Source organism: Lygodium microphyllum, chromosome 25 (assembly GCF_053477565.2).
Source record: "Lygodium microphyllum isolate KBCC chromosome 25, Lygodium_microphyllum_v1.1.10, whole genome shotgun sequence".
NCBI lineage: Eukaryota > Viridiplantae > Streptophyta > Polypodiopsida > Schizaeales > Lygodiaceae > Lygodium > Lygodium microphyllum.
The window spans coordinates 120427975-120451465 of record NC_141159.1 but is presented as its reverse complement, the minus strand read 5'-3'; the positions used below and the strand labels follow the sequence as shown (position 1 = coordinate 120451465).

At 40.5% G+C, this 23491-nt stretch overlaps 1 protein-coding gene across 1 annotated transcript; it reads right to left on the bottom strand.

Annotated features, from left to right (window-relative positions):
- Nucleotides 1-18269: 18269 nt before the first annotated feature.
- LOC148014677 (pentatricopeptide repeat-containing protein At4g13650-like) lies at nucleotides 18270-23106 on the bottom strand. Its single transcript, XM_087666900.1, has one exon. The coding sequence runs from the start codon at nucleotides 22724-22726 to the stop codon at nucleotides 20114-20116; it is 2613 nt and encodes an 870-aa protein (XP_087523026.1). The 5' UTR covers nucleotides 22727-23106; the 3' UTR covers nucleotides 18270-20113.
- Between the last annotated feature and the right edge of the window lie 385 nt (nucleotides 23107-23491).

The following is a 23491-nucleotide window of genomic DNA, read 5'->3' as shown; positions in this document are numbered from 1 at the left end:
CAAGGCACATCAAGGGCAGGACATACCTAGGGAGCTTGTCTCGCCTATGGTTAAACCTGTCACCTTGACCCGTTCACACGATTCCCTTTTGCACTCTACCTTAATACCATTGCAATCAATTGTGGTAAGCACTGCATGAATGGCCATGAAAAGTACACTGTCCTCATCACACAGGTCCAATAGCTACCAGCTATACCGATAGTGCACTATCCCCGTGTTCAATTATGTTACGTTGTGCAGTCACAATGCAAAGGATGTCGCATACACTTTCACGTGTACTTCCTCTCAACATGGACAACTTTGCTTCATCCACACATCGTTATGAGAAACCAGCCCGCGGTCTTCTAACTACGTAATATCTAAGTATGCACGAGCACTCACATAATATATGTACCAAAATATATACACAGTTTGGGTCCTCAAGTGCAGGACAATACTCTCAGCTTGCTTAGAGTTCGACCTGTCTCCCAAACTAATTAAACTATATCTTGTGCACGATAGAGAAGACTAGCACTACCCCGAGGGAGAGACCACTTAGGAGAGGTTTTCAATTGCAGGTATTGAAGACTCCAATGAAAGTTCGTTCTCTCTTCATCGACACTCAGCTCTGAATTCCTATCCTTTATCATCCTGCAAGCCTGCCAAGAATCGTCATGTGTAGAATCCCCAACAAACTGCCACTTGTACTCCATTAGTGCAATCCCCACAAAGAATAGCCCTACCACCAACTCCAATAGCCCTACCACCAGGCACCTAGGCCTCCAATGACCTTCCTCCCCACCACTACCAATACTCCTCCATGGCAACCGCAGACGTCCTCACCACCCACATCTTCGGTGCATGCTAAAGCATGCTACCTACGACGGTGAGTGCCATGGGACTGGCACTCATCTAGGAGGGGGGTAATGTTAACCCTCAGACGAACAAGGTGGAAAATCTGGAAAAGCTGAAGCAGAAGACAAAGGCCAAGGCAAAGTGAAACGGAGGACAAAGACGCACAAGGAGAAAAGTCCTAAATAAGGGAGAAAGGCATGCAAGGAAAAGCGCAAGTCAATACTTTTGTAAAAGAGCGCAAGTGCATCATGGTTTAATTCAAGGAGCGCAGCGCTCTCACCCGTGCAATTTGTAAATGTAGATGGGTGGCAAAAAGGAAGCTAGGAAGATAGAAGGACAATGGGAAAAAGGGCCTAGGCCACGGTCGGCCATGTAAAAAAGGGGATAAGGGGATGACCGCCCAAAAGGGATTTAGGGTTTTGTATATAAAGTTGAAAAGTAAATGAGAAGCTCATTCTTGTGTGTGGCCAAAAGTGGCTCTCCTCTTCTTTTTCTTCTTTTTCTTGATTACTTGAGCTTGTGCTTGAGAGAGGAAGTGTGAGAGTGTGAGGGAGTGAGTGTGTGAGGGTGAGGGACCGGGGAGGAGAAGCTCTCCATCTTCTCCTCTCTTCTTCTCTTCTCTTCTCTTTTCTTGTCTTGCTCGTGGCGATGGAGCTTGGAGTGTGGAGCTTGAGGATGGAGCTTGCTTGAAGCTTGAACTTGGATCGTGGAGCTACCGGAGTGCACGAGAGAGGAGGTAACTCGATCGGCATAGAGGTAAGCTCACTACACCTGTAGATATGGATGGCTCTTCGGCTATGCGACTATTGGGATTTTGGACTGGCTCTTAGAGTCTTGGGTTGCTCCTAACCCTGCCAGTAGTGAGGTCGCTAATGGTGCAACACTTTGCTCTACTCTGGTGTTGTCTAACAATCTCTTCATAAGAAGTTTGCTCAGCGTTAAGTCTCCTTCTAGGGCTCTCTCGTGATCCATTCGGTTTCTACCGGCTAAGTTTAGCACTCTCGCTGTACCTCACGCAACTCCGTGAGGCCTTTGACTCCTGGCCTGCTGGTCTCTATTGTACGTGGCTATGGCTTGCAACGCCTTATGGGCTAGCTTCCTCTCTTCTTTTAAGTTTGCGATGATAGCATCTGCTGTCTGACCGCAGTGCTCATATTGGGCGTGCGCATTGTAGCTGCTGACCAATTGCTAAATAGCCTCTGGGAAGACGCCCAAGTCGAGTTTCTCATTAGACCTGCGGTCCCAGCTTTCCTCCGCCATAGTCAAGTTCTCGTGCTTTGCCAAGATGTCGATCGGATCGAGTGGGTTTGTCAAATCCCCTTTGTTTGTGCCGCTTGCTTGGTCCTACTTTGCGTGTTGATGGTTTGTCTCCGTCCGTGGGTTCTCTCCTATTCGTGGGTTCCTTGAGTGGCTTATCTGAGTGAGTTCCTTGACTTATTAAATACAGTCCTCAAGTTATCTCCACTCCACGCGTGTGTTCTTTCTGGTGCACGTGTGTTCAATCAAGCTTTCAGTTTTTCTTAAGTGCACTTCAAGTGCGGAAATTCAAGGTGAGTGCGGCAAACAGCCTCTAAGCTTTGTAGATCAATTCTCTGGCCGTCTAGATGGGATTTAGGGCCTTTCGGCTACGTTGCCTTGCCATTTTATGGGCTCGATCAGGGTTTTATGGCTCGATGGGTTACCTCTAGGTCTTTGGGTTTCTAGGTATTGCAACAGCCCACTCAAGCTGTTAAGTGGCCATGCCTTATAATTTTGTCTACTCGGTGCGCCAAAATCAGGCTCTAAACGTCAGGAGGGCTTACGATAGGTTGCGCTACTGAGCTCCAGTTGGGTCAAGTCAAATCTCTGAGACTGAGTTAGACTCGGCCCAACTGGTCCGAATTGCAGAGGCCAAGTGAGTGACTCGGACGGGCCGAATCCGAGTGCAAAAAGTTTTTTGTAGGCCGAGGTCCGAGTGGAGTAACTCGGACGGGCCAAGCCAGATGTTGGGCCGAGGGCCGAGTCGGGTCCTGGGCCGAGTGGAGTAACTCGGACGGGTCGAGTCGAGTATCAGGTCCAAGGATTGATTAGGGTTTTCGGGTCGAGGTCTGAATGGGCGGGTCCAAGGGCCGAGTTTGGGACTTGGCCTAACAAGGGCCATTCGGACGAGCCGAACGAGGCACAACGAATGCCGCGCAATGACGATTTCGATCAAATCTCTCTATTCAGGAAATCATCCCATGCACAAACTTCCAGATCCTGGCTAAGGCACCAAGGGAAGTGATTGGTATACCTGGGGTGAGCAGTAGGCTCTCCGATGACGCGATCGAATCGAATCTTTGCGGGCTCTCTCTCTCTCTCTCTCTCTCTCACTGCAACAGTTGCAAATGAGCTCTCCCTTGGCCTCCTGGCCCTTAAACCCCTTCCCGGGCAAGGCTTTGACACTCTCAATCACTCACTTGCCGACATTAAGCATCCCAAGCTAGTGTTTTGCCATTTTTTGCATATTTTATGCCCTGTTTTGCCCTGTTTACAACAGTAAACCCTACCCTTTCCCGGTTCGATTTCCTAATCCTATCCTATACTAAATGCAACGAGAATCAAAAGCAACGAACTGAAATGATTTCTCCCTATTTTCCAATCATCAAACAAACTAACTAACCCAAAATACTTACTTGTTTTGAAGATCAAAACACCCAACCTTCCTACCTACCTCAAGCTCCATTTCGAGGGAGAATCCCTTACTTCGATGCTCGATATGGAGCGCGCAAGCACTCAAGCTTGAATCCGTTGGTCCCGGCAACGAAACCAAAATGTGGGAGCTTTTGCTCAACTGCCAAGACCCACGGACCACTTATTGTTCAAGCATTCCAAGCAAGCTCTATTGGCTACCTCTCACATAGCCGACGCGCCCTCGATCTTACGAGTGTAGTGAGCTTACCGTGATGCCGATATGAGTTGCCTCCTCTCTTGCACACTTCGGTAGCTCCACGATCCTAGATGCTAGCTCAAGCATACTCAAGCCTCCTCCATCTCCAAGCTCCAACCGCCATAGCCATGTGCGCAAGAGAAGGAAAGAGAAGAGAAGAGAAGAGGAGATGGTGAAGAGCTTCACCCCCTTGATCCCTCACTCCCACTCACTCACTCCCTCACACTCACAATCACTCCCTCTCTCAAGAGCACACACAAGCAAGGAGAGAAGAAGAAGAGAAGAGCTCTTGTTGGGCACACACCAAAGAATGAGCTTCCATTCACTTTTTGAACTTTATATATACAAACCCTAAAACCCCATGGGCACCCATCCTTTTTTACATGACCGGCCATTGTGGCAAAGTCCCCTTTTCTAATTCTCTCTTTTTGCTTCATGCCCTAGGCCTATATTCGACTATTTTTTTACAGGTGGCACAAGAGGGAGCTTGGCGCTCGCTCTTTTACAAGAGTTTTTGGAGTTTTTGAGGTGCCTTTTATTTAAAACTACACTTTTGGCCCTGGCTTAGCTTTGGAGACTGCCTGTGTGTCCTTGCTCCTATTCCATCTTCTTTTTGCTTTTTCATTCATCCTTCCGCCTTCTCGGCTTGGGGTTAACACATATCTAGATTTTTTGCGCAGATTGAATGTGAGACTTGCACGTAGCGAGCAGAAGAAGCTCTCCCTCACTCTATTTTTCTCATAAAAATGAAAGCACAACTCATAAAATCTAAAATAGAGTTAAAGAATAATAAAGAAAAATTGAGTGACACACTATTCGATGCAATTTTCCCTTATACAAGGAGTAGACATCTCCTTCTTTCCGTATTTATAATATTAAAAACTAATTTTTTAAACCCAAAGATAGGCCCTTTACAATCACTCTTTTGATAAAAGAGTTTTTTACTGAATAAATGGTTGCAATCAATTGTACAACTCACAACTGTTAAGAGCCATACAATATTTCTAAAATATATTCAATATATTTCCCAAAATCTCAAGTATCAATAAATATTTACAAAGAGGATGTACACACGCCTTAGAATAAATGTCAGTGTGTCTATTTAAATAATTCAATAAAAAAGTCTTTGGAATAAATTATGCTTGCCATGTGTATCCAATTCATCTTGCTCTATACATCAGCGCATTAAAATTCAAAAAATCATGTTAAAAATAAATAAATAAATAAATATGATTAGCCATAATAAATCAACTAATCATTAAAATTTCATTAAATAATCAAATCATGTAGACGTTAGCACTTGATATATGAATATTGTGGCATCACCCACATATATCTTCACTCGCATTCACACCTGCAAGTCTCACATCCAAAAAGGATAGATGTCTCCATCAACCTTCTGCCCAAGACAAAAAGTAATTTGCTCTTATGAACATTTCCTATGCTAATGGAAAACCATTCAAGGCACTCATCCCGTTAATGTGCACACAAGGGAGAACCATTGCTCATCCCCTCGTGTAGGTGCTATAGGTACCACTGGCAACATACCCCGGGGTGGGATAGCAATTGTCCTCAATTGTTATTGGATGAATGTGGAGAACCACATAAAGCATGTGTAGTCATCCATTGAGCTTTCTCAATAGGATGGTTGTGAAATTTTACAAGATAGCGAGGATAAGTATTGCAAGTCTGGGTGGTCATATAATCAGTGTCAATAATAGATTCAGGAATTAAAAGCTAATGATCATCTTCAAGCAATGGTGGAGAATCATACAATAGGATGTGTAGGTAATGAATCTTTAAATGGACAGAGAACACTAACATGAAAGGTATTACGGATCTTCAAATGTGTAGGCAATTCTAAGCTAAAAGCATCAGCATTGATATAATGAAGAATTTTGAAAGGGCCATAAAAGCTAGGTGCAAGTTTAATATTAGGATTCTTCTCAACATTATGCAATCTACGTTTCTCAATTTGCAACCAAACATAATCCATTCTTTAAAAATGCATAGCTTGTTGTTTCTTATTAGCTTGCGTAATATAGGATTACTGGGCCTTAGTAATCAATTGTTTAACTGTTCAAAAATAGTGGAATGAGTATGGATCCAATCATTAACAGAAGGCACTTTTTTACTTAAATGAAATGTTGAGAAAATGTTGATGTTGGCATTTTACGACCATAGATAATTTCAAAAGGTGCTTTGTGGGTTGCAAAGTGAGGTGTATTGTTGTAGGCAAATCGTAAAAGATGTAAATGTTGATCCCATGTGCTAGGTGAAGAGATAGTATAGACATGAATTAAATCAAGAATGGTACTATTAGTAGCTTCAGTTTTGCCATTAGTTTCAAGATGAAAGGTTGAACTAAAATCAATTTTAGTACCAAGTTTAGAGAATAGAGTTATCCAAAAATTATTGCAAAAACGGGGATCACGATCAAAGATAATAATGTTTGGTAGACCATGATGTACAAATATATGCTTAGGAAAAAGATTAGCAGCTTGTGAAGCAATTAGTGTTTGCTTGCAAGGAATAAAATATACTTGCTTACTAAATCTATCAATAATTGTCAAAAGCATATTATTTTGCGAAGAAGTCATTGGCAAACCAGTAATGAAATCCATTGAGATTTGTTCCCAAGGTGAGTTAGGAATAGGTAAAGGCACTTACAAACCATATTGCTTACCACAAAGTCTTTTAGTGCATTGGCAAACAAGACATTCAAAAACAAAGTAGAAACATCTTGATTCATATGAGGCCAATAGAAATTGTTTTGCAAATTACGAAGAGTAGAAATTATGTCGCGATGACCAATATAAGGTGGATTGTGAACTTCTTGGAGAACAAAACGACAAAAGCGGTGGGGAACACACAAATCTTTCTCATAAACATTTCTTGTAAAAGAGAAATCTATCAAAGACAAAAAAATTATTAACAAGAATCCATTGGTTTTGAGACTAATTAAACCAAGCAGCATCATGAAAATCAGAGTCAAGCAAATAAGTATTTTTCATAGCATCTAATGAAGATATAGAAAGCACATAAATATTATTTACGTACGATTTAAGACTTAATGCATCAGCTACAACATTTTCTTTACCGGGTTGATATTGGATTAAAAGGATGGAAATTCCGAATGAAAGATTATTAGTGTATATGCCTATCAGAAATTTGCAGTTGAGAAAGAAGGTGTTTGATACTTTGTTGATTTGTTTTAATCATAAATTTTGATTCCATTAAATAATGTTTCCATATTTGTAATGCATGTACTACAACGAGAAGTTTCTTATCATACGTACTATACTTAAGTTCAAAGGATTTCAATTTACAACTAAAGCATGCATTTGGATGGTCATCTTGCATCAACATGGCACCACGGTAGAACTACTAGTGTCATTAATGACTAGAAAGAATGTTCTATTGAAATCAGGGAGTTGTAAAACAGGTGTATGAGTTAATGCATGCTTTAGTAAAACAAAGGGTCACTGTTGGTTGTCATCCCAATGAAATACAAAACCTTTCTTTAACAAAGTTAAAGGCAAAGCAAGTAATGAAAAGTTTTTAACAAATTTACAATAAAAATTAGCTAGGCCTAAAAATGAATGGACTTCATGCACATTTTTAGGTGTAGGCCATGTATTAATAGCCTCAATTTTATGTGGATCAATGTGTATTCCTTTGGTAGACACAATATGGCCTTAATATTCAAATTCTATTTGAAAGAAAGTACTCTTGTCTGGGTTAGCAAAAAGTTGCTTTTGTTTTAGTAAACTAAAGACTAAAGATAAATTATACTCTTTCAAAGGCCATGGTATGGGACATGCTAGTGAAAACCTGAAAAAGAAGTTAAATTAGTAGTTTGGTGAAATGCATATTCAGGAGGTTACGAAAACTTTAGTGGTGGTAGGGGAAGCTCTAGAGCAAGAGGTGGAGCATAGAATAAAGGTTCTAGAAATTTTGATATTATTATAATTATTATGGCAAATGTTGGAAGAGAGAGGAAGAGAGACAATGTAATGGAGCAGCAACCTAACCTTCAGGTCATTCATCATCTTTTTTATTATTTTATAGACTACTAACATAACATAAGTGTATACAATAGTACTAAGGTCCGTAGGACCATTCACACTCGGTCTAAGACCACCGACTTATTTAATGTCAGCATGTGGTACAGCTAGACATGTCAGGTGTCAAGTACACACAACCTAAGTAAATGAGCTTGAATTCTTAACACTCTCCCTCAAGCTCAAGACAGCTTCTGCACACCAAGTAGTTGTCGAAAAACACTGAACTTATCTTTACCCAAAGACTTGGTAAAGATATCTGCAACCTGCTCATCAGTCTTCACATGCATGAGATCAACTCTCCCTGCAAGAACCATCTCTCTGATGAAGTGGTAGTGTACCTCTATGTGTTTTGTCCTAGCATGGTATACTGGATTCATTGCCAAGAGTACACTATTGAGATTGTCGCATAATAAGGTCACTGGAGCATCCACCTAAATATCCAAATCAGCCATAAGCTTGAGCAGCCATGAAATATCGCATGCCGCCAATGCAGCACCCCTGTACTCTGCCTCAGTACTAGACAATGCAACCGTTGGTTGCTTATTGCTGCTCTAGCTGATCATGCCACTTCCAAAGCCAAAATCATAACCACTCGTAGATCTGTGATCATATGAGCATCCTGCCCAATCCGCATCTATGTATCCAACCAGTTTCAAGGGCTTATCTCTCACATAGAACAGCCCATAATCTACAGTGGACTTAACATATCTCATAATCCACTTAACAGCATCCAAATGTGGCTTCTTGGGCTTCTGCATAAACTGACTTATGAGCCCAGCTACATAACTCAAGTGGTCAAGTAGATCAAACTTCCAACCATCTGCCTGTACATAGTCACATCCTAAATTTTAGCTCCAGTGCTAATGTCCAGCTTGACATTCTGATCAAGAGGTGTATGCAATGGTTTACAATCAGCCATGCCATATTTCTTCAGCATTTCCATGGCATAATGTTTCTACATCGGCCATAAACCATTTTTAGCCTTGATCACCTCAATACCCAAAAAGTACTTCAATTCACCTAGATCTTTCATGTCAAATTCAGATTTCAGCATCTGCATAACATGCTGATCCCCAAACCATCATCACATGTGATTATCAGGTCATCAACATAGATAACCAGCACTACCAAGCCTTTGTCTGTATTTTTCGTAAACAGACTGTGATCAGCCCTACCAACAGCAAATCCCATGCTCTGTAAGTAATTACTAATCCTTGTATGCCAGGCTCTCAGAGCCTGCTTCAGCCCATACAATGCTTTTTTCAGCTTACATACATAATGCTAAAATCAGGGTGAACATACCCTTCAGGCTGAACCATATAAACATCCTCCGCTAAGTCACCATTAAGAAATGCATTCTTAATGTCCATCTACTGCAATTTCTAGCCTTTAGCAGCAGCCAAAGCAATCACAGTGCGTATGGTTGCCATCTTGGCAACAGGGCTAAATGTTTCCTCATAATCAAGTCCATACTCTGGGGCATACCCCTTAGCAACCAGCCTGGCTTTGTACCTTTCCACACTGCCATCCGACTTGCATTTGATTTTGTAGACCCATTTGCAACCAATGGTCTTTTTCCCTTCAGGCTGTGGCACAAGATCCCATGTCTTATTTTCAGCCAAGGCATTCATTTCTTCATCCATAGCTGCACACCAGTTCTCATCTTTCACTGCTTCAGCATATGTACATGGTTCTTTGATCTCCATCACTTTTGTCATGTAAGCGTAATACTTTGCAGAGTAGCCACTGTACGTCAACCTGTCAACAGGGTATTTGACTCTTTGTGAGCATCTAGGCTGTGGTGCACTGCTCGATTCCCCTCTCTCATGAGGCAGAATGTACCTGCTTTGCCTTGTGCCAGGCGTATAGATAGTAGGAATACCAAGTTCATTGTCTAAAGTGTCACCAGACTCATATCCAGAAGTCATTCTACTAGGTGTCATCATACCAGATGCATCCTCAGTAGCTTTCTCGTTTCCTTTGTTGTCCAAGACATCATATCTCCCCCTCACTGACATACTGGTGTCAGTGGACGGTGAGCTCCTCAATCTCCCTGTCCATGGGGATATTGTCTGACCACTAGGGCCTGTCATAGTAGTGCTCTGCTGCAAATCAACTATAGATACATGAGTAGAAGGCATATCCAATGGCACTGCAGCTGGTGATACATACCAAGAGCCCATCTCATCAAAAAGATAACATCCATGCTCACCAAAGTCTCCCTGGTAGAGGGATCATAGCATTTGTATGCCTTCTTCTCCTGCAAATATCCAATGAAAACACAGTTATACGCTTTTGGATCCAGCTTCTTCCTTTTCTCATCTGGAATGTGCATAGGCAAGACAACCAAAGACTTTCATGTGAATTACATTCGGCTTATAGCTATATAGCTTCTCAAACGCTGTCATCTCATGAATACCTGCAGTGGGAGTCCGATTCAAGATATACATGGCTGTCATAACACCCTCAGCCCAATAATAGAGCGGCATCTTCTTCTCATTCATCATGGCACGAACAACTTCCATCAAGACCCTGTTCTTTCTTTCAGCTACAACATTCTGCTGAGGAATGTAGCTGCAGGTAAGCTGCCTCTGTATGCCATTTTCAGCCAGAAAATTGTCAAACTCATTTGACACATACTCCCCACCGCTATCTGATCTCAAGCAAGAGATATAGCAGTCAAATTCCTTTTCAACCTGCTTTTTAAATTGCTGAAAAATAACAAACACCTCATTCTTTGTTTTCAAGATATATATCCAAGTATATTGACTGTAATCATCAATGAATGTCACATAATACTTCGATCCTCCCATAGATGCATTATGGGCTAGCCCCCAAACATCATAGTGCACTAACTGCAATGGACGTGTACTTTGCCTTACATGCCTGACAAATGGCAACTTGGATTGCTTACCAAACTGGCAAGCATCGCATACATGACCAATATCTGAGTATTGGAACTTGGGTAAACCTGTAACGAGCTATTTTTTCTACATAATTTGCAGCCTTTGCAAATTTACATGCCCCACTCTCTTGTGCCAAATTTCCAAATCTCTAATAGTGCCAGAACCATGGGCAAACATAGCTGAATTCAGCTCTGGCAAAGTAGCATCAAGAGTAAACATTCTGCCATTCCTGTGACCACGAGCTATCAACTTGCATCCATTTCCAAACTCTTTAATAAAGCAGCCATGCTTATTGAATCTAACCTGCAAGTTCTACTCCGTCATCTGACCGATAGATAGTAAGTTCTTCGTAATCGATGGAACATACAGCACATCATGTAGTTTTTTCTTTCTGTCATCATGAACCACAAGAGGCACTTTGTCTTTATGTTCAATGCTATGCTGCATGTCATCACCTATACAGACATAGCCATGTTTTTCAGCCATCATATCAGTAAACCAATCACCGTGAGGGGTCATGTTGTTTGATGCCCCTGAATCAATATACCAAACTGCATCATCAGTGGATTTTTCAGTAGCTGTGTCTTTTACATACTACATGGCAAACAATCTATCTCCTGAAGTATCATCTGTTTGACTAAATGTAGCAAAGTGTCCATGTTATTTGCCTTTCTAATTGCCCTACTTCTTCCAGCAGTCCTTGGCAATATGACCATACTTCCCGCAGTAATCACAATCCTTATCCTTATTTAGATTGTCAGATGGACACTGCTATTGCCAGGAGCCTTTGCCTCTAGGGCTAGATCTCCCCCTGTCTCTAAAGTTTCCACCGCCTCTTGTGTTTGATACCTGCTGGTTGTTATTGCCATAGGATGCATTCTGCTGGCCTCCTCTGCTAGATCCATAGCCTCTACCACGGCTACCACGGCCGCGTTGATTGGAATAGAAATCCTTATTTTTAGAACTGCTTGACCCACTAGCCAAGCCAAGTTTAATCTCCTCATGGATAAGAAATGCAACCAACTCATTAAATCAAGCATTTCAGCCCTCACAGACACAGAAGTGTCAAAAGACTTATACTCAGGCCCCAAGCCATTCAAAGTCACAGCAACCATGTCTTCATCTTCAACCTGTGAACCAACAGATGCCAATTGATCTGCAATGGTCTTAACCTTCGTGACATAATCTTGTATAGATCTGCTCTTTCTCTCCATGTTGTTGAACTTCTGCTTCAACTGTATCTTTCTGGCACTTGTGGTTGTGCCATAGTACTTGACCAAAATGTCCCATGCATTCTTAGGAGAGCTGCAGTTCATTATCTACATTACCCTGGCATCTGATATACATAGAGACAGCCAATGTAACACTCTACGAGCTCTTTTTGTCCAAGCTCGGTGTAGTCGTCTCTGATCAGCCCCGTAGGTCGCTCTGGGAGCTCAGGTTCAGCTTCTGCTCCAGTCATCAACTCCCAGTAGCCTTTCCCTATTAAGAATTTCTCCATGCAAAACTTCCATATGGAATAATTGTTACTATCAAGCTTTTCCTCCACTATTTGGGTTATGTTGTCAGTCCTTTCTGCATTAGCCATATTATACCAGACAATATCTAGTCATTGCCTGACTTCCTGCAAGCCAACAAGTCACTCTGACCAACTTCAGTCCTTGACTATTTATGACAGTTTTTTGCAAATATTCTTTGCAAAAAACTAGGGTATTTCAGCCCTTTGCAACCTCAAAAACTCCACAAACATGTGGTATAACCCGTAGGTACATTAGTCAGTACATAGACTTTGCAGGTACTGTAACTCTATGTCATGCAAGCTTATTGCAGTAAAGAGAATACGCAATCTGAAACCTGCAAATTTTCAGTAACCAGCAGTGAATTTACTATCAAAAACCACTTTAAAACATGTCATACATGCTCCAAACTTTCCCAGACATTTGCTACTATATGTAGGCAACTAGATATAGTCATACGAGCACAAAACAGTGCATATCTAGCAAGTACAAGTGACATAAATCTGCTCACAGATTGTATACAACCAATAAACTGTCAAACCAAGATGTATTTCAGCCCAAGAGATCCTCAAGCCACTTCATACATATGCCACTGTGTGTAGGGATCAATACATAACCATACGGGCATTCGCAGACTCTTTGTCTTCAAGAAGTAATGTCAAAAAGTACATGGACTGTTTATGACCAGCCAATACACTGTCAAAGCATTTGTTCGCTGATTCAGATTTCAGTTTTTAAGAGCCTTCAATTCTCATCCCAATGCTCATAGCATTCAACAATCATATCCCATACCATACCTCCCTGTAGGTAACAAAAGGCATGTATTTCTTCAAGTCAATGAGTGTATGTTGATGACAGTTTTATGACAGTTTTTAGCCTGTCATAAAATTTTAGATCTGAATATTTTATCAGTAAAATACAACCCAAATGCATCAAACTCAGTACATATGCTTCCCGAATGAACCCTCACTTCAGTAGAGCTCAAAATGCTCATCAAATGGCTTCAATGCTTCAAAGAGTGATCAGTGTATACTGCCGTGTTTCAGTTTATAGCAAACTGTCTTCAATTTCAGATCTGTACTTCAGTATTCCAGCTCATTTATCAACTCCAGACCAAGCATTGACATGTCAGATCATTAATATGTCTTCCCAAGCAAGCATACAAGCTCTGGATCACTCAAGCAGTGATTTATGTCTTCAGTAGCAACAGGGCAGCCTTCATTTACAACAGGCGCAAACACACCATCAGCACGACAATTTACAGCAACAGGTCGTCTCCTTCTACATGCTCAACCAAGTCTCCTGAAGGCTCTAATCAAGCCTCAAGCATTGGCATGAACCATAGAACGCAAAATGGCAAAATGCATACCTTCACAGATACAATGGCAGCCTGCACAATGACAGCCTGCTTCTCTTCAACCGCGCTGCCCTGAGTCTTCAGGCTGCAGGTCTTTCTCACAGTTTCATGCCTTCAAGAGCCCATCCATGATTGCTCTGATACCATGTTGGAAGAGAGAGGGAGAGAGACAATGTAATGGAGCAGTAACCTAACCTTCAAGTCGTTCATCATCATTTTTATTATTTTATAGACTACTAACATAACATAAGTGTATACAATAGTACTAAGGTCCATAGGACCATTCACACTGGGTCTAAGACCACCGACTTATTTAATGTCAGCATGTGGTATAGCTGGACATGTCAAGTGTCAGGTACACACAACCTAAGTAAATGAGCTTGAAGTCTTAATAGCAAAATGAGCCATATTACAACCTAGTATTATACTAAGAAGGATGATATCCACAATGATAAATTGCAGCAAGGAAACTATGCATCATCTTTTACAACAAAATGAAGATAAAAATGAGTGTCTATTTGTTATGCAACTTATAATGAATGCTATTACAGGAAAGGGGACATATGATAATGTATGGTATGTTAAATCAGGTGCATTTAATCATATGACCCAACCATACTGAATGGTTTAGAGAGATGCATGATTTACAAAACCTAGATTATGTACGGACTCATACTACCCAATTTCAGACATTAGAAAAGTTTTATTATCCTTGCTTGATGGCCATATAAAGATTCTATCAGATATATTACATATGCCATCTGTCACAAAGAATTTAGTACTTGTTGGTCAAATGATAAAGGACTGTAGATTATAATTTAATACAAAATGCTATTTTGTAGAAGATTTTGATAAGTATAGGTTAGTCACAACACGCAGTAGAGTTGGCTGCATATTTACTTTAGATGTTGGAATTCATTATATATACTAAAGGAAAAGGAGTAGTTGTAGACATTGAAATAAGGCACAAACATATTCAACATGCAAATGTGCAAAGATGAAACTCAATGCAATCCAAAGGGTTGATTATAGGGTTACCTGCTTTTAGAGTTGCTAAATTTCATAAAGTCTATGAAGCATATCAGTTTGGTAAGCAAGCAAGTCAATCTTTTTTGCATGATAGAGATGTGAGTTGGAATATACTTGTTGATATTGTATATACAGATATTTGGGGACCTAGATAAGACATATCTCTTGGTGGCAACAAATATTTTGTCATGTTTATTGATGATTATGTAAGAAAGCTATGAGTATATTTTATGAAGGAAAAGAGCAATGTGTTTGAGCACTTCAAAAACTTTCAAGGCTACTGTTGAAATAGAAATAGGCTTGAAAGTTAAGTGCTTGAGGTTAGGTGGAGGGGGAGAGTACCTCTTTAATAAGTTCAATGACTTCTAAGGTCTCATGGGATAAAGAGACTGTTTACTTGCAGGCACATCCCATATCAAATGAGATTGCAGAAAGGAAAAATAGGCATATTCTAGAAGTTGCATGCGTATTGTTCGCTAAAAAGAATGTACCAAAATGTTTTTGGTTTGAAGATTTTCATACTACTATTTATATTATGAATAGAACTCCCATACCTGAAGTTCATGGAATGAGCCCCAAAGAATGCTTTACAAGCAAGAAGCCCAATGTGCCACACTTGAAAGTATTTGGTTGTATTGTATATGTTCATGTGCTAGATGAGCTACGAAAATGTTGAAAAATGTATTTTAATCGAATACTCTTTAGAGCATAAAATGTATTATTGTTGTAATTCTATTATAGGTGAGCTTAAAGTGAGTAGGGATGTTATTTTTTATTAGATGAGCAATCCGTATGCATCTAGTGGTGATGTATTGGATGATAATGATAGTTATGTGTAGAAAGGAAAGCAAGAATCATGAAGCCTTAGTGGACCAAAAATATCATTTGGTACTATATCTATATTTAGCCCTTCGTTTGGGAGACTAAGGAGCAATTCCACATCTTTAAGTATATTTATAAGTATCGCAAGTGAAGACAAATGAAAGAAAAAAGTGTCCCATGGTAATGATGCATCTACTAGTCATTTGGGATTTAATGGAGATTCGAGTGGTTCACAGAGTTTGGATAATGAACTCAGTCAAGACACTAGGTGTACAGAGAACACATGATAATGTAAAGACTAAAAATATATTTTCATTGGATACTCTACTGAGTAAAAAGGGTATTGTTGTTACCCCCTATTAGTGGTGAGTTTCAGGTAAGCACAAATGTTATTTTATATGAGATGAGCAATTGGTATGCATCTAGTGGAAATGCATTGGGTTATGCGAATGATCATGATAGTCATTTACAAATAGAAAAGTAAGAATCATAGACTCTCAATGGACCACAAATATCATATGGTAGTAGATTTATAGCTAATTCTTAGTTTGGGAGACTAAGGAGCAGTCTCACATCTTCAGATGCATCTAGTGGCATTATAGGTAATAACAAAGGGAATAAGAAAGTATCAAATGGTAATAATGCATCTACTAGCCATGTAGTTCTTGATGGTTATTTTAGTGGTTTGGAGAGTTTGGATGATGAGATTGGTATTCCTTTAGTCAAGATCCCAAGTGTACATAGAGTATATGGTAATGTAAAGGCTCCATTGAGTGATCTAGTGGTATGTAGATCTAGCAGGGTTATGGCTTGAAGCAAAGCACCTAGAGCATAGTTTAACAAGATCAGAGAGTATCTTGTCAACATTGGCTTTTATGTTTCTAAATGCTTCACTTACTTTATATGAGAAAGGAAGATGACGATTTGATTATCATAGTCATCTATGTGAATGACTTGATTATTATATAGTAACAATAACAATGGGATTGCTGAAGTCAAGGACCTTTTGAAAAAGAAGTTTGAGATGAAGGATTTGGGTGAGCTAAGGTATTTTCTTGGTATTGAGGTGATCAAATGTAATGATGATATATGGCTATCCCAAAGATGGTATGGCTTGGATATGTTGTCAAAGAATGGTATAATAGCATATAAGTCTCTTTTAGTGTTATTGGAGCAAAATGTGAAGTTAAGTATTGATGTTGGGGATAGAAGACCCTACTATGTTCAAGAGGATAGTAGAGAGTTAATTTACATAACTATCATAAGGCTAGTTGAATTATGTTATTAGTCTTGTCAGCTGATTTATGCAGATGCCTAGAAAGCTTCCTTTGGATGCAGTTAGACGTATATTAAGGTATGTGAAGTCCACTTTGTGGTTATGGACTTTTTTATGAGGCAGGAAAGGATATACAAATGTTTGGATACACAAATACAGATTGGGGTTGCTCACCTACTTGTAGTAATTGAAATGAAGGAACCATGTGAAGCTTGTATGATGGACAAGCAACAAAGAAATGCATTTCCATAATAAAGCAAGAATAGAGTGAAGGTTCCTCTAGAGTTGGTGCATACTAACTTGTACAGTAAAATGCTTGCAAAAGCCTTGGAAGGATCTTTTTATTTTATGTAATCATCGACGACTACAGTAGGAAGATGTGGATGTACTTCCTTCATGATAAGGCTCAAGCTTTTGGTAAGTTAAAAGAATCGCTAAAACTTGTTGAGAATGAAACAATACAAAGTGTCAAGAATGGGCTAGGGTTTCCCCTACCCTCTAGTCCATTCACACTCATCTACCGTGATCCACCCTTGGATACAATGGGTTCACATGTCTATCTCTCAACAGAAGTGCACAAAAATGCCTGATGATTCAAAAATGTCTTGAATTCATAAAACATCATGAGGCTTTTGTTATGCGAAAAGAAACCATACCTCTCGCACCTTCATGGAAAATGACACATTTCTCTCATCAACAATTGCATAACTACCATTATCCTCTTGCAAATGCAACATGAACTAGGCATGATTGTCAAAGTGTATTGGCTCTTCATGACCAAAAGAACACAACAATTTACGTGGAATAATCCTCCTACAACATATGACTTTTTGAATTGATTTACAACCATAATTAATTTTTAATTTTTAGGACTAATATGCAAACATATAATATACATTATTATTATTCACAAAATACCACTCTTAAAAAATATCAATCAGATTATTTCTAAATATATAACTTATCATAGATATTATCAAATTTCAAGGAACAAAAACAGAATGATAGAACCAAACATTAGCAACCCTAGATGAGCGCTACCTTGAAGATCTTCACATTTCAAATGATGATAGATATGAAAGATACAACCGAAGTAATCAAGATAGTCACCATCTTTCAAGTAAAGCCACTTGACATGTAAGAATTACACATGTTGATTTCCCAGTGTTTAGATACATGCATACTTCTCATATTTGTTGTGTATTCTCTACTTCTTGCTCAGATTTTATCCACTATACCATGTAAATTTTACATATCTATGACTAAGGTTATGCAAGATACAGAACCCACTAGTTTTGAGGATGCAATGGGTAATGAGCATTGAGATAATGCTATAAATGAAAAAAAGACTATACTTAAGGCAGATAACACATGGGATTTGACACCTTTATCAAAAGGCAAGAAAGCTATTGTTTACAAATGGATAGAAAAGCTATTGATTGCAAATGGGTTACCAAAAGACAAAAAAGCTATTGATTGCAAATAGATTTACCAAAAGACAAAAAAGCTATTGGTTAAAAATGGATTTACAAGGTGAAGTATAAATTTGGTGGATCTATTGAGTACTATAAGACAAGGATGATTGCGAAAGGGTATTCATAGACTAATAGTATTGATTATGATTAGACTATTACTCCAATGGCTAAAATAGCTACTATGAGAGCACCATCTAGTTATGTGGATGACCTATACAAGGTTTGTAAGACCTTACATGGGCTACACCCGAGGCATGGCATGATAAGATTACAAAATATCTTGTTAGCATTGGTTTTCGCAAAGCACAAGCTGATCATTCACTTTATCTATGTGAAAGTGATGAGGGTATTGTGATCATTATCATATATGTATAGATTACTTGATTATCGTAGGTGACGTAGGTGACGGTGAGCCAAAGATCAACCATGTGAAGAGTCTTCTCAAAGATAAATTCGAGATAGGATTTGGGATAGTCGCACTATTTTCTTGATATAGAGATAATCAAGACTCCAAAGGGCATACAGTTGTCACACAGAGACTATGCTTTGGATATGCTAAATTATCATTAGCTTCGTTAAACAGCCCCAAAACTCAATGTAATTAATAAATTTTAATCATTTCTTTTAAATGGGAGCGGTTCCAAAGAGTTTTAATGTCCCACATGTAAACCCTAATTAGGGAGGCCCCAAACTTTCTGTAAATAGATAGCCTACCCTCCCACTCAGCCCAATCTTGTTTTTGCAATTTGTAGGTGTAGTTTCACTATCCACACCCCATTCACGGAGGATATCTCAGCCGGGGCTGCCCGTCATTATCCCCCACCTTTTGGCACCTGTCTATCAGCCTTCCTTTGAAGTTTGCTGTCCACCTCAGCTACCAAACAGTCCCAAAACCTGTGTTTGCTGCTGGTGACCTGTCTACCATGCATAGTGACCATCTAGGAACTGCCATCTACTGACAGGGACCCCCCAGCTGGCTGCATTTTGATCCTAATAGCTTGTCTTCATCAGAAAACTTACATTTTGCTGCTCCTGGACTTCACCAAGCTGCCAAATCAATCTCGAAAATCTGTGTTTACTGTTTTTCTCTCTCCATTGGCTGTCTAAACCTGATCCAGTATCCACATTGCTGCTTTTGCCGCTGCCAGATGTCTTCGGAGGCTGCCTTGCTGCGTTTCAGGATCCGTCAGACTCTCCAGCTCCCTTCTACAGGCTGACCACTGCTGGCAACACATAATGTGCTGCCCGCAACCTGTTGGTGACCATCATACAGCTTGTGTTTTGTTGTTTCTGAGGCCATCCAGCTGCTGTCAACATCATCCAGCCATTCCCCATCATCATCCAGCTTGCATTTTGCAGTTTCTGCATGCTGCCCATTGATCCACCCTTAGGGTTTCAGCCCTGAAAACAGATATTGACTATCACCGCATTTCATTGATGAAAATTGATCGGTCCCAAGTCTTATTATGAAGCATCCCTCTTCATGAAAATGAATTGCGCTTCAGACTGCTTCGACTTGCCAAACCCTTTTCCTTTGCATCAAAATGGCAAGAGAACCCACAGAACCCCTTTCATTGCCATTCCCAAAGTTCCAACCATGCAGAGGTAGAGCCAGCATCAAAGGTACTCATATGATGACAAATTGTAGCATCTCATCTTTTGGGACTGATACCAGTCTCAATCACAGCCTCTAAATCATTAGCTCAAGTACACCCCACAGACGAATTCATTTTGCACTTATCTATCACATATGTCAGACCCCTTTGTTCTGGAAATTCCACCCATTTCAGTCATAGCTTGCATGATTTCAAAAAATCAGAAACGCTACACATTGAAATCCAAATCTATCCTCTTGCGAAAGCCCAAGATCATGTTTATCTAGGTGTACCAATACCTGTATCTATCCCTCAAACCTTTGGCAGCTAATAATTCAGCTGAAGTTTCGGAGCCATATCCATGGTGTCCAAGATCAAGTCTCCACATTTGCACTCACTGCTACCAGCTGCATACATGTTTGAAAGAACCACATATGGTGAAGCATCCTCTGCATCAAGTTCTATCATGTGCTTTATAGTCTGCTCTCCTCTGTGCACATCAACATTATCCCTGCAGGCACTCAGCAAGTGCATCCATGTGACTGGAGTTGGTTGAAATGGCATCTTGCTTATCAAGTCTTCTGCATCTTCTATCAGTCCAGAAAGTGCAAGTATATGCACCATACAATGATAGTGCTCCCGAATTGGGGTGATCCCATACTCTTTTGCCATTAAAAAAAAAAGACTTCGGCCTTTCTCAACAAGGCCAGAATGGCTACAGGCATAAAGGGCACTCACAAAAGTAAGCTTATCTGGAGGGCAACCCACCCCTTGCATTCGATCAAAAAGTTTCAGAGCAACCTTTGGGTGGCCATGCTGTGCAAATGCACCAATAAGTGTATTCCAAGACACAACATCATGTTCAAGCATTTGATCAAAAACTTTCTCAGCATCATCTAACCTTCCACACTTACCATACATGTGAATGGCTGCATTGGCAATGTCTATGTCAAGGTCAAACCCACCATGAACTGCAAGAGCATGCATGCTCTCTCCTTTGTTTACGGTTGCTTGGCTTGCACATGCATCAAGAATGCTTACGAAAGTTGCTTTGTTTGGAGCAAACCCCTCCTCCTGCATTTGATCAAAAAGATCGAGCGCCTCCTCACCATCACCACACTGAGCATAGGGTGCAATCATTGTATTCCAGGAGACCACATTCCGCTCTCCCATATCATAAAAAACCATCCTCGCATCACCATCTCTTCCACATTTAACGTACATGTGGACAAGGGCAGTCATGACCACAACATCTCGTTGCAATTCACTGTTCACAATGCCAGCATGGACTCTTCTACCTTCCATCAAAGTCGGCTCACTTGCCAATGCCGGTAGCACACTGACAAATGTTACTCTGTTAGGGGTAACTCCCTCCTGCTGCATTTGATTAAATAAAACAAGGGCTTCTTTGTCATATCCATGCTGAGCATAGGCTCCAATCATGGCAGTCCAGGAGACAACATCCTTTTCAGCCAGTTTGTTGAACATACTTTGTGAATCATCCAGTTTGCCACATTTGCCATACATGTTCACTAGAGCAGTTGCAAGGACTGCATCTGACTCCAAGCTATTGCCCAAGATTAGGTCATGAATCAGGTTCCCTTCTCTTAGTGCCACCTCACTTGCACATGTGACCACAAGGTTAAAGAGGATAACTTTATCTGCAACAATACCTGCCCTCTGCATCTCATCAAATAAGTCAAATACATGTTTGTTGTCACTACGCTGCGCATATGCCTCAATCATTGCAGTACAGGAAAGCAAATTGTGCACCTGCATTCTATCAAAAATCATGCGGGCATCCTCTAAGCTACTGCACTTACCATACATGTCAACCAATGAAGTTGCCAGCACAATACCATACTCAAAGTCATCAACCACAATCATGGCATGTACCAGCCTCCCTATGTCCAGCATCACTTGACTTCCACAAGCATCCAAAATACTGCTGATAGTCACCTCGTCTGGTGGCACTCCTTCGACTAGCATCCTATCAAAGAGTTGAAGACCCTCATGAGGATATCCGTGTTGGACATAGCCCCCTATCAGAGCTGTCCAAGAAAAGGCATTACGCTCAGGCATCCACTCAAACAACCCATGTGCGATTTCCAGGTTTCCATACTTGGCATACATGTTCACAAGACCAGTTGCCAACACCAACTCAGACTCTAAACAATTACCCACAATACAAACATGCACATGTTTGCCTTCACTCGGTGCTGGCTGAACAGTGCAAAGATCAACAATGCTAGTCAATGTGACTTTATTCGGCAGAACACCCTCACACTGCATTTGATAATATGACCTATGAGCCTCCTCACAGAATCCATTCTGTGCCAAGGCTCCAATCATAGCAGTCCATGAGACCACATTCCGATCAGACATTTCATTAAACAATTTCAGAGCTTCTTGCACACAATTGCCTTTCCCATACATGTTAACAAGTGCATTCTGAACAGCCAAAGTAAATGCACCTGTATTCCCAACCAGACGCACATGCATGCGCCTCCCTTCACCAACATCACCTGCAGTACTACATGCAGAAAGAACACTAGTATAGATGTATTCATCAGGTATAAACCCTTCCCATTGCATTTGGTTGAAAACATCCATGACCTGCTCATAGTGGCCAAGGCGGGCATAGCCGGTAACATAAAAATTCCACGAAAACTTGTTCCGCTGGTCCAACTCAGCAAAGCAATCTTTCGCATCGTGGAGAGACCCACAGTCAGCATACAGTCGCATCAGAAGGTTTCCTAACAGCAGGTTCTTCTGAAGGCCATGTCTCCTTAGAAAGGCATGGACTCTTTTGCCTTCTGACAATGCCTTTGCAAGCCCACATTTTTTCAGGATAGCAGAGATGGTAGGGACGTCAACCTTCTCTTCACATATGCACAAATCATCGATAGCTTGTTTCAATGGTTTATCTGGTTGGATCATTGAAGAATTGCAGCAGGGAATTAGACCTGTTTCTATCCATCCTAACTTCCCATGTGTAACGTTTTGAGGCTTCAAGTTTGGCGCTCCTGTTTCTGTATCAGATTATGCCTGATGGAATTAGAATCCTGATGGCGACTGTGCATATACTTGTATATCAGTTTAGTGCTCCCGTTTCTGTATCAGATTATGCCTGATGGAATTATGGCGACTGTGCATATACTTGTATATCAGTTTAGTGCTCCTGTTTCTGTATCAGATTATGCCTGATGGAATTATGGCGACTGTGCATATACTTGTATATCAGTTTTAAGTGATCTCTGCAGAATGGCACACGACGACAGAGAATGAGTTGCGTGTTTAATCGCTAAAAGAAGGTTAAACTTCTTCTATCACTACTTTGATTAGCTTTCTACCGTCGAAAGGATGTACCAATGAAATGGAGTGATTGGATTCGACAGTCGGATGAATTTTTTTATTTTTTTAACGCATAATAATATATAACAGTATAAAAGTTCTCCAAATTTTTAATGAGAAAAGGCCCTACCTATGAAGCATTGTGGGAATCCACTCTCCCACCCAATACCTACACCCTATCGATACACCCAAACTCCGAAATTCGTGGCGCACCAAGAGACACTATCCAAAGCTAGCTCAACCTAATTTGCTCCTAAGAGAGAAAAGTAGGAAGATCCTTTCAAAGGCACTTGTTTCTTTCCCTTAAACCCTGAAGGACCATTAAGTGAACTAACCCCAACCTTAGTTTGA